The 12,665-nt window shown below is 41.3% G+C and overlaps 1 protein-coding gene across 3 annotated transcripts; it reads left to right on the forward strand.

Annotated features, from left to right (window-relative positions):
* The first annotated feature begins 1,672 nt into the window (after positions 1-1,672).
* Positions 1,673-11,994, forward strand: stt3a (STT3 oligosaccharyltransferase complex catalytic subunit A). Of its 3 annotated transcripts, none has more exons than XM_019895253.1 (19): positions 1,713-1,772; positions 2,251-2,302; positions 2,410-2,530; positions 2,605-2,665; positions 2,761-2,882; positions 3,002-3,147; positions 3,362-3,452; positions 3,534-3,640; positions 4,225-4,389; positions 4,572-4,752; positions 4,847-5,002; positions 7,420-7,511; positions 7,597-7,752; positions 9,060-9,248; positions 9,349-9,465; positions 9,536-9,638; positions 10,300-10,488; positions 10,679-10,794; positions 11,271-11,994. In XM_019895253.1, the coding sequence occupies exons 3-19, from the start codon at positions 2,443-2,445 to the stop codon at positions 11,307-11,309; spliced, it is 2,118 nt and encodes a 705-aa protein (XP_019750812.1). In that variant the 5' UTR covers positions 1,713-1,772; positions 2,251-2,302; positions 2,410-2,442; the 3' UTR covers positions 11,310-11,994. The 3 variants fall into 3 exon arrangements, with proteins under 3 accessions (XP_019750811.1, XP_019750812.1, XP_019750810.1); XM_019895251.1 differs by having other exon boundaries at positions 1,715-1,772; positions 2,251-2,337; XM_019895252.1 differs by lacking the exon at positions 2,251-2,302 and having other exon boundaries at positions 1,673-1,772.
* The last annotated feature ends 671 nt before the right edge of the window (positions 11,995-12,665 follow it).

Below are 12,665 nucleotides of genomic sequence, written 5' to 3' on the forward strand. Positions count from 1 at the left end.
GTTATGGTGTCCTAGCAGTTCCAGGAAAATTGTTGGAGAGATTTTCTTTTCTTTTTTTTTTTTTTTTTTTTTTAACTGTGGTGGACTTTCTCAAACGTGAATTGACATATGCAAAAGCTAAAATGATTTGGGACCTAACACAAAACAAAAACGGTGTGACTTGTGGTGTGCTGGTTTCTCATTTTCCCCAAGTTGAAATGGTCCTGAACCTCTGGAGAGATGTGCTCATTGCATACAAGATGACCCCAAAACTCTTTTTAGTTATTATAAATGTATTCAGTTTGGGTAATGATGCTGCCAAGCTGCAAGCACGTGTGTTATTTCATGTTGTACCGCTAAAACATACCAATATTCATAACACTTTAAACATTGACCTGCATACTGTAAACTCTCTACTGATGTGACGCAAGTATGTTTCCCATTTTATTTGTTCTGTGTATATTAAATTCTGAACGTCCAACCAACATGCAGTATAATGAACCCCTCCAGCACCATCAATGGGTTGTTTCGGGGCCTTAATTTTGATCATACATACATAACTCCTAAGGGCATAGTAGTGTTTGTGTAGACTGATTGTGAGTGAGGTTTTGTAATGCAAATGTATCTCATTTTAATAAAGTGAATTAGGATTTCCCAGTGATAGTGGATTAAAATTCTAAATGTCTGCTTGCAGAATTATGCAAACACATTTTAATTTGATTGTTAATACAAAAAAATGGCTGTCAATGTTTTTCCTTATTTTTTTATTTTAAGGATGGGACTTTAATGTGGACTCAGTCTGTTATTTCACAAAGTGCTGTCAGCACAAAACTGCACAAGGCTATGTGTTCATTTATTGTTTTATTTTTGGTTTTGGATTTGTTTTTGGAGCTGAGGTAATAATTATTATTTTTAAAACTAATTTGTGATACCTATTTCCATCATCTTTTTCATTAACTTGTAGACCATTCATTATCTGAACCGCTTATCCTCATTTCGGTCGCGGGTGCGGTGGAGCCTATCCCACTTGTCTTTGGGCAGTAGGCGAAGGACACTCTGAACTGGTTGCCAGCCAATCATATTGCACACAATAGATGACAACCATGCATTCACACTCAACAATCACAATTTCGGACAATATGGAGTGTCCACTTAACCTGCCATGCATGTTTTTGGACTGTGGGTGGAAACCGGAGTACCCGGGAAAACCCACAAAGGCATGGGGGGAGCATCCAAACTCCATACACGAAGGTCCAAACCCGGAATTGAAGCCTTGACCTCTGTACTGGGAGACGGAACAGGCTCACCCAGGACAACGACACAACAAAAACCGTGGGGGCCGCTCTAACATTAAATTTAAATCTCATCCTGCGGGCTGCAAATGCGCCCCGGGCCATGAGTTTTAGACTACTGTAGTTTAATGGCTTAACTTGGTTAGTTTATTTTAAAAGAATTTATTATGAGCGTGCAGTTTAGTTTAATATATTTTTAGTATACAGTATGTTCAAATATTGTCCTGTATATTTTTGGGGGGCTTTGGGGCGTATTTTTTTTCAGAAGCACTTTGTGTTTTAATCAGTAGGAGGAGACAAAAACGTTCCTTAAGTAAGGACACGTCACTACACTAAAGCGGCGAGTCAGGTCACCAAATTTGAGCAACAGCTAAGCAACCAATCAGAACCATAGATGATCACGGTTGACTGACGCTCAACCAATCACTATGTACTATCGGGTGAATGAGGCGGGAATATGTTTGGTTGTCTTCAACTCATGAGTTCACAGGAGCGAAGCTGGTAAGTGCTGCTCAATGAACATAAGTAATGGAATATATTTTCTTCGAGAAATAGCACGTATTTAGTGAGACCATTGTGCCGTTTTGCTAGTCATCTTCGGTTAACATTACTTGGAAGAGTTGTTGGGCTGGACTGTACATAAAATAAACGAGTAGCTTAGCCATGTTAGCTATTCAGACTATTGGAAGGTAAAATCACCAGATCATCAAGCACGCCTAATTATTGCAGGGACTTTTTTCGTGTTTCGATTTGTTGCATTTTCAGTCACTTTATTTAGCTGACTTACTTTCTACGTGATTGTGGACGAATTTCTTAAAACTGTCAGCCATAACGGCTCTTTTGGGGATGGTGTCGGCTGTAAAATAGCCATTCATAGAATAATCGACCTACGTCAAAGGTTGCGTTTTATTTATTTTCTTTGTCTTTTAAATGTACGCGAGTGTGCATATTTAAATGGCACAACCACAAATGTCTGCAGAACTTACCAAGAAGAGGAGGCGCTTCCTAGTTTTCTGACGCCACCTAATATAGTGCGTGGCCTTATCTGGTTGGACTCCCAACAGCTGAAAGAATGGGAATTGTTTTCCACATTTGAAATTAATTCGAATCTATCCATTGTTTGTCTTCTGCTCATCAGTTAGTGAGGTGAGCTGTCTTCAACCTCGCCACAATGACAAAATTGGGCTTCCTGCGTTTGTCCTACGAGAAGCAGGACACGTTACTGAAGCTGCTCATCCTTTCTATGGCTGCTGTTCTCTGTGAGTGTCTTCACTACGTACAATTAACATGTAAACAACTGCATTATTCCTTAATAATTATTCTTTCTCTTCAGCGTTCTCCACCAGACTGTTTTCCGTCTTGAGGTTTGAAAGTGTCATCCATGAGTTTGATCCGTAAGTGCTTGCTTACTCAGAGTTGTGCTGCGTTTGATTTACCAAAAAATCCTTCCACCTGTACTTGTTAAATTATACTTGTGAATCACCTTCAGGTATTTCAACTACCGCACCACCCGCTTCCTGGCAGAAGAAGGATTTTATAACTTTCATAATTGGTTTGATGACAGAGCATGGTATCCACTTGGGAGGATCATCGGTGGCACCATTTATCCTGGTAGGAATGAGCAATAATGCTTAATTGCAAGATGCCTGACAATATTTACTTGAACAGCTTTAAAAAAAAAAAAAAAAAAAAAGCGACCATGCTAACGCATGTATTTTCTCCTCCACCAGGCCTGATGATCACCTCAGCTGCCTTGTACCACGTCTTACATTTTTTCCACATCACCATTGATATCCGCAATGTTTGCGTTTTTTTGGCTCCCTTGTTCTCCTCCTTCACAGCTATTGTCACCTATCACTTCACAAAGGAATTGAAGGTAATTTCTAATGAATCATAAGGTGTTTTTTAATTATTATTATTATTTGGGTCACCTGGGGCAGGCTCCAACTCCCTCATTGTCCTAAATAGTGCTACTGAAAAAAAAAACATGGATGAATGAGGTTAGATCATGTTTTTGAACCGTGGAGTATATCATGTTTGATTTTACTTTATAGTGCTTATAATTTATTGTCGCTCACTTTTCTGTTTAGGATGCTGGTGCTGGGCTGTTGGCTGCAGCCATGATTGCTGTGGTACCTGGTTACATCTCCCGTTCTGTTGCGGGCTCCTATGACAATGAAGGTGCAGCATAACACGCATGCCTCTATTTGACATGTGAGAAGACCCAAACAAAATATTTTTCATCCTGTCTGCCCTACATAGGTATTGCCATATTCTGCATGTTGTTGACTTACTACATGTGGATCAAGGCTGTAAAAACAGGATCTGTATACTGGTCCTCGATATGTGCTCTGGCCTACTTCTATATGGTGAGCAAATACATTTTCACAACGGTTTAATTGTAAGGTCTTTTTGTAGAATATCAACTGGTTTTGTACAACATATGGCACATCCATTCTTTTAATATCAGCATTTCTTTGAAAAAACTGCTGGACTGGAGCCTGCTTTCTGCTCGTCTTCTTGCCCATCATCGGAACTAGAGATCTCAATTTAGCCTTTAATAAAGCTAAAATTTACTTAGCAGCCCCCCCCCCCCCTTAAGTTACGTCACCTAACCTGAAGTCTTCTGGCACCCCCTTGATATAATGGCTGTATATCGAGACAGGCTAAGTAATAATTACATTTTGTGTCTATTTTTAAAAGGGTGGAAGAAAACCTTAACTGTCATCTCTCACAATTTTGTTTACATTTTCAGAGTTGTCCTGATGTCCAGCTCCCAAAGAATTTGTGGAAATCTGTAGCACTTGCACATCTGTAACATATTTACAGTGCATATACAGTAGAGGAAAACCAGATTGATTAATCTCTGATATTTGTTGTCCTGATACAATGTTTACATGCATACTTGCAATTCCTTTAGCTCTCTTGTCTCATCCATCGTCTATGTGTGTAGGTATCTTCCTGGGGTGGCTACGTGTTCCTGATCAATCTTATCCCACTCCACGTCCTGGTTCTGATGCTCACTGGACGGTTCTCTCACCGCATCTATGTAGCATACTGCACAGTCTATTGCCTTGGCACTATCCTGTCCATGCAGATCTCCTTTGTTGGTTTCCAGGTAGGGTTGTTTTTAGTTTCACTGCACAGCCCAGTGAGATCCAATCTAAGAACCCTATCAGAACGGTTTTGAGCTGTTTATCTTAGCAGCGAATGTAATCCAAGCTAACGTTGCTAGTTGTACTAGTACCGTTTTGAAGGGCCTCGTCAAATGTGATCTTTCTGTCCTCTCCCCAATGCTAGCCAGTGCAGTCCTCAGAGCACATGGCTGCCTTTGGTGTGTTTGGCTTGTGCCAGATTCATGCCTTTGTGGACTATCTACGCAGCAAACTCAACGCTCAGCAGTTTGAGGTGCTCTTTAAGAGCGTCATCTCCCTGGTGGGATTCCTCCTGCTGTCCGTGGGTGCTGTTCTCATGCTCACAGGTAAGCCCAAAAACAGTTGTGGGTTGAGATGAAGCAGTTGAGGAGACTTGAATCGGTGCAGTAAATGTCCTGTACCGTATTGTCCTGACCCCAGGAAAGATATCGCCATGGACTGGTCGTTTCTACTCTCTGCTGGACCCCTCCTATGCCAAAAACAACATCCCCATTATTGCCTCGGTCTCTGAGCACCAGCCTACAACATGGTCCTCCTACTATTTTGATCTCCAGCTGCTGGTGTTTATGTTCCCAGGTAAGTGTTCGCTCACTACTCTCTAAATTACACTGGGTAAACCGAGGGATTTACAATGGAGTTCTGTTCATATGGCCCCCAAACTTATACCTGAATTGAAATCTGCTGTCGTACATAACCTACACTAACGCAGTAAGAAAGTCATAATTACTGTTTCTGTGTGAAAATAACTGAAACGAGCAAATGCAGAGATGAAAGTCCTTCGGATTTTCCCGGAATTCCGGATTTTCAAATTTTAATGAAAATTTCTCCGGAGAGTTGAGGAAAAATTGCCTAAAATTAATCCGGATATTAGTTGACAACATTGAACGAACACGTGTTTGAGTTCGTTGTTTTGCTTTCACGAGCGTAGCCATGTTGAGGCACTAACACTAGTAACAGTAAAGAGATTTTCGTCTCTTTATAAACACACTTGCTAAACCCCAGTGGAACGAATAAAAGACGCCGTGGACAAGACAGTTGTTGTCATAAAAAATATATTTGGACAAAAAGGGAAACACAGATTGGCAGAAAAACGTGTCCGTCCGACTTCGAGTGTCGTCTCGGTTAGCTTTGCTTAGCTGTGGTTGTGTGTGACGTCGGTTGCGTCAGCGTTGATTGGTTGAAATCAAAAAACGCGCTTGCGTACATGTTCGTGCTGACGCATGCACAGCAGAGAGCAGCGGACTACCGACTGCTGAGGCGCGCTTCGCTTGAGTGGCGTCGCCACAACAGTAATACCCTCTCCTCGCATTCTCATGGCCTCGCCATATCTCGGAGATTTCGAAATTTCGGCGAGAACGGAAGCCACAAAGGGTGCATGAGCCCGATCACTTAACTTGATTTGCAGGCCCAAGCCCGAAATCAAACCCGACATTTCCTATTTTATTTGTGATGACTCGGGAGGAGGAGGGGTGATTTGTGATAACAAATTAAAGCCTGTCTTTTGTCACGAAATCTAAGTTAAACAAGTCTGTATAAATATTTACATCTTTTAAACATGTATTTCTGTTTCTGCAGAGGGTACATGAACCGACAATTTTCCATCATTGACGGAATTTTTTGTTTAAGGGTTGTAGGAAAAATTTAAGGCCGTCCGTATTTTGACGGTTTGAAAATTGGGCCATTAACCACAGCAGCAGTACGTCCTGAAGAATCTAGCGCGACACTGAGAGAGAGAGAAGCAGAGAGGCAAAGAAAAACAATGACGGCTGGATAATAGACAGAGACAGCTCTTTAAATTGTCACTGCAAGAGTTTAGTACAGTACGTGTTGTGATGAGGCGATTTCTGTTTTTTTGCGAACCATGGTCTCTCGTGGCCAAAACTATTAACGGCCTCGGAAAAAAAAAATAAATAAAAAGCCAGCGAGAGAGAAGCCCGGCCCGACCTGAACCCGAAGCAATGATTGACACACACACACAGTATATATTTTTTATTTTTTCTGGAATTTTCAGGAAAGTCCACTTTCATCTCTGTTTCATGAAAGTCCACTTTCATCCCTGCAAATGGCAAGTCATGAAGTGCAGTACAAACTGTACATGCTTGATTGTGCCCTGTGACGACATATTGTTAAACTGCTCTGTGAACTCGCTGTACACTTTTTTTCTGTTTTTTTTTGTAAACTTGGAAGATGTTGGGACTGTCGTAACCTGAGTACTCCCTTGTAAATGAGAGAGTTGCTCGTAATATGAAAAACTCTCATTCTGGTGCAGTTTTTCACCTCTACAAACCACACCCACACTGCTGAACATTTTGTAAATTAATACTTCACTGGCAATTGCAATCAAAGCGAAGCATTCAAATATCGCTTGCATCGGGTGGAATCCCGGTACAGTGGTTCCTCAAGTTACGAACTTAATTCATTCCGTTTGTAACTTGAAACATTTATAAATCGAGGTAACATTTCCTATATAAATGAATGGAAATCCAATGAATCTGTTCCAGACGGTGTATGGTTTAAAATGAATACTGTAGAGTACAATATAAAAATGATTCAAATTTTGTTGTTGTTGTTGTTTCACAGTCTAGGAAAACTTTTTTTCCATGTTTAGAAATGTAGGCAGCTGATTGGAAAGTGTGTGAGCGTGCGCTCGCGCGTGCTCCAGTATACTGAATACTCTACATATGGTTTACATCCTGTCAAACTTTTTTGTCACGTTAATTATAAGTCGAGGCGGCCGCTGTGAAAATTGTGATTGGCAAAACTGTGTGTGTTAGTGGAATGTCCAGCTGTATGCTGAACAGCCTTCTCTTTGCTGCTACAGAGGAGACAGCGAGTTATATGTGGGCTTTTTGGGGGTGTTTACAGCCAACAGCAACATCGAAGTTATTCTGATGTCACAGAGATGTAAAAAAAAAAAAAAAAAAAAAACAGTTTCTATTGAATGCACAGAGCAAATGTTTATTTTCCTGATATATCACCTCCTTTCGCCACAGTTGGTCTTTACTACTGTTTCAACAACTTGTCGGATGCCCGGATTTTCATCATCATGTATGGTGTGACCAGCATGTACTTCTCAGCTGTCATGGTAAATCCCGGATGAGCTCATCTCAATGACTTTACCTGCTCGTGCTTCCTGTGTGAAAGTCATCCATGTCTCCTTCTGCTGCCAGGTTCGTCTGATGTTGGTGTTGGCCCCTGTCATGTGCATCCTGTCCGGCATCGGCGTGTCCCAGGTGCTCACAACCTACATGAAGAATCTGGATGTCAGCAGGCCGGATAAGAAGAGCAAGAAACAGCAGGACTCCACTTACCCCATCAAAAACGAAGTAGGTGATTTGACTTTGTAGTGTGGTTAAAGCATTGTCGCAGTAAAATTCAGCGGAGAGTGTATACAACATGATTTTGTCCTGAAGCTCATATTTTTTTAATGGATTCTTTTTTTACCGGTTTATTGACTTGAATCTTTTTTGGAGGTTTTTTTTCTTTTTGTCAGAGATTTTCTCGGACAAGGTTAAAGAAACGACTCGGCACACAGGAAAATTGTCTTCAATATCGACGGAAGCGGATCTCTGAGAGCGAACGACGGTTTAGTTGCTCCGTGATCACGCTCAGAGCCCCCCCTCCTCGAGTTCGGACATTTATTTGTGACATATGCAAATACAAGAAAATCATTGCCCCCGATATTTGCATACCGTACCCCTGGTCCGGCCCCTCGGTAGTGATTGGTTACCTGGGTATGAGCTTTGAACCACCGGCACGTTGGCGCCTTTCGGTCTGGTCTACACTGTATCAACATATCGCGGACTTTGCGGATGACAAATGTCGCCTGGGCGCGACGGGTGTTCTCAAAACGTCTTTTGTTGTTCGACCGCTGTTCCCAAATTACTCGCTCCCCCTTTGTGACCGGATCTGATCTCCTCTGATTGCCCACCCGCTTTGATGTGTTGATTGTGGTGTGGGCTGCAACAGCCCCCAGCCCAAATGGCCGGCACCTTCTGAAAAGGAATTTGGGGGTGCTGATAACGCACCCAGATGCTTTGACGTGCCCAGATCAAACGAGACTTTAAACATGATACAATTTCGCCCATAGATTCCTCTAACACTTTTCCTATTTAAGGCTTAACAAGTCATTAACATTGATTGATTGTGGTACTTGGTCATGTTATGGTGGATTCCAACAACAGCAAAATTAGAACACATTACTCACTTAAAAAAAACATGAACTAATCACAGGGCAAATCTAGAGACAACTACTCGCATTAATGCTATCACTGAGTTGGAACTGGACCCACACGGCCAAGTTGCCATTGGTGACCACAATTCTGTAAGATTAGTTGGCCAAATTGAGAAATTGGCAGCATGGTGGTCCATTGGTTTTCCTGCAGCAAGTTTAGGCTCAGGCCTGGGACGACTTCTCCGCCGAATCTCCTCCACAGTCCCTGGATATATTGTTCGGTCAATCGACTCGAGAAAGACGATGATTGTCTTAACTTGTTATCCCAGTGACTTTTTTTGGCTGCTTACCAGTCCAGGGTGACTCTAAAAATGTCATCTGATCCATTGAATGGATGAATTGACACAATTGGTTATGCACACGTAAAATGCTAGATATCGGTGGTGTTATCTTTTGTAGGTTGCCTCTGGGATGATTCTGGTCATGGCCTTCTTCCTAATCACATACACCTTCCACTCAACCTGGGTGACAAGCGAAGCCTACTCCTCCCCCTCAATTGTCTTGTCTGCTCGTGGAGGGGATGGCAGCCGCATCATTTTCGATGACTTCAGAGAGGCCTACTACTGGCTTCGCCACAACACCCCGGAGGTTTGTAATATCCCAAAATATTGGGTAGGGCTCCAGAGACAATAGATCAATGCATTCTGAACTCCCTTGCGTTATGCTAAATTGCATGATTTCATTTCAGGATGCCAAAGTCATGTCATGGTGGGATTATGGCTACCAGATCACTGCCATGGCAAATCGAACCATTCTAGTGGACAATAACACGTGGAACAACACGCACATCTCGAGAGTTGGCCAAGTGAGTACAGCAACCAGAAAGAGGCGCCATGCTCATGACAAATCTCTCTGACGGGCTTCGTCTACTTTAGGCTATGGCGTCCACGGAGGAGAGAGCCTATGAGATTATGAGGGAGCTGGATGTCAGTTACGTCCTGGTCATCTTTGGAGGGCTTACTGGTTATTCCTCGGATGGTATGTTACAACTAGGGCGAATTCAAACATGCAAAATTGATGCTTACCTAAATACAGGAAGTATTTTCACTCATGTTTCTCAATGGAAAGTGCTTTTTCCACTGACCTGTTGTGATGGCTTCCACTAGTTTTGATGCCATTTTTAGTCCTAGTTGAGTGACACTGTCATGTGCCACAGCAGACACGGGCGCCGCCATCTTATTTATTATCTGCTGCTGACTGTCAATCACAAGTCTGAACATGGCTGCTGTTAGATTTGTGGAAGTTTGGTTGGGCGGACATCTACGTTGATGTCTTTTGATTGTGTGGTTACGACAAACGGCAACGGTTCGTTGTCTGAATGAAATAGAAGCTCGAGTAAAATACCTTTCATACTGTTGACATTATTTTGCCACGGAACAAAGCAAACAGTGTTTAGATGTTTTTTTCCTCCCCTCGCCGTCCATAAAATCATGAACAGGTGAGTTTTTCTGTGTGTTATGCAAGATAGGCTTAAAAAAGAATAAGAAAAATAGAAAATAGGTGAATTTGCGAATCCTGCACAGTTGATTTGCTAGGTCCCCTGTGCAAGAAATTTTTGGATTTGTCATTAATTGCTCGTCCTAGAAACACAAAGTACCAAGAAGTATTTCATCTGTGATCTGCAATTGTGTTCACACAGATATCAACAAGTTTCTGTGGATGGTCCGTATTGGCGGCAGCACTGACACAGGGAAGCACATCAAGGAGCACGATTACTACACGCCCACGGGGGAGTTCCGCGTGGACCGCGAAGGCTCGCCCGTGCTGCTCAACTGCCTTATGTATAAGATGTGCTATTACCGCTTCGGCCAGGTCTACACCGAGGCCAGTGAGTAACTTTGATGAGTCAAGTGGTCTCAGTTTATCAGTGTCTGAAACTTGCGCGACATTCACGGGACATGACCCCAAATTCGATTGAGTATGTGTAAGTATGAGCTGCATGTCTGTTTTGTATGTGTTGTTTTTTAATGCAAAAATGCTCAATTGTGTGCATTGAAGTGTAATGATAATCATTGCAGAGCGCCCACCAGGTTATGACAGAGTGAGGAATGCTGAAATTGGCAACAAAGACTTTGAACTGGATGTGTTGGAAGAGGCCTACACGACAGAGCACTGGCTTGTGAGGATATACAAGGTAGGGCTCTCCTCACTGGGTTCTTTTTTTTTTTTTTTTTTGCGCAAAGGCATCTGTCAACGGCACTTAGTTGACACATTGAGGTTAAACTTGATTTAAACGTCACCTTCTTTTCATAGAGCACCCAATAAGGCCGTAACAAAAGACATGTCAGAACTGTGTAAACGTTTAGAGGCGGTGAAAATCCTGGTTTTAAAAGGTCGTGTCAAAGAATCCTATTTTATAACATAATAAATACGATATTTGTAAATTACGGCAGAATGGTATGGTGGTGAGCACATCTGGGTGTTGGGGTGACCATCAACGTTAGCATATCCGTACCACCCGTGTTTTCATTTGAAATACGAACACCATTTTTTTTTTTTTTAAATCCATTAAAAATGTTTTATGTTTGTATGTTTTGCCTATTGTTTTAGTCTCCAACAAGGGTCTTTTCCATGATTTATTTTCACTTTATTATTTATTCTAACTTGTAGGTTAAAGATCTGGACAACCGGGGTCTTTCAAGAACATAATCCCTCCTGAAGACAATGAAACACCCTGTTTGCGCACAGCACTGAACACCTTCCCCTGTGGTCAACAGATGAGCTGTTCAACAATACTTTTTTTATACGGTTTGTTTTGGGGAAGAAAATTGCAAAGAGATTTGTGTGGGTGTGTATGTGAGAATCATTTTTTTTTTTTAATTGTTATAATAAAATGTCTGAGAAGGAATCCAAAGGAGGAGGTTTTCCTATTACCTATTCTGATCATGGAAAGTCTAATTTGACAAACTGGCCAAAAGACAGAAGAGACCTTTTTCATTTTGTACAATGTGGTCGAATAAAGCAGGTTTCAACGTGGGGAAAATTGGTGTGCTTTAATTTTTTTTCTGTGTCAGCGGGACGAGCTTTTTTTCTGACTCTTATCACAGCAATATCTCTTCAGTTGTCAAAGGCAATTTGTGATCCCAAATCGAAAATGGTGATACTGATGGCAATTTAAAAAGAGAGGTGACTGGATGAATCGCAACAGTAAGAATGATTACTGATGAACTGGTACTTTGCACCAGCATAAAAAGTAGCCACATTCTTTTGCCAATCGCCGTATTGACTACAGTACTGCTTTTTCTGGCCACTTCTGGCATCTTCTGTATTTCTCACTTTCGTGACAAGAGACATTAAATGTGCCAAACTAGAAATTGTTCACTCTGTTAACAAAGATGACTGCCTCCATATGTTTCTTATAGAGCAATTTGTGGAATCGTACAACATATTAGATGTTCCGTCATGCTTAACTGGAGGTAGTGTTTTTTTTTCTGCATAGGCTTCATTGTGTTACTATAAACAAATCACTCGTGTTAAAAAGTATGTGTGTGTGTGTGTGTGTGTGTGTGTGTTGTATATATATATATATAAGTTCAGTCAGGATTAGCTTTTTTTTTTTTTTTTTTTTAAAACAAACCTGACATTTGAGTGTGTACTTTTTATACCTACTCTAGGAAAAATGGTTGAGAGAAAAAAAAATCAACTTGACAATCTTTTTAAAAACACTGACTATAATTTTCTGGGTTAATGTAGCAAGTGACCCTGAGCATGATCTGCGGCTGAGCCCAAGCTATTGTGCACTAGGCAGCATATTTCGATGCAAAATGCCAGTCATGAGATTCCATTCCATTGTGCACATATTCAAGACAACCATAATTTTGCAAAAAAAAAAAAAAATCCACAGGTGTGTGACAGTTACAGAAACGGTTTGAGTAAAGAAATATTACATTCATGGTAGCATTTTTAAAAATAAATGGTTGAATTGAATGTTTTTGTTTTGATTCTGTCAGTTTCACATTTATATTATTGACCATTTTAGTTTTTGTGTTCGTTCTCTTGAGCAGG

Source organism: Hippocampus comes, unplaced genomic scaffold (assembly GCF_001891065.2).
Source record: "Hippocampus comes isolate QL1 unplaced genomic scaffold, H_comes_QL1_v1.1 scaffold177, whole genome shotgun sequence".
NCBI lineage: Eukaryota > Metazoa > Chordata > Actinopteri > Syngnathiformes > Syngnathidae > Hippocampus > Hippocampus comes.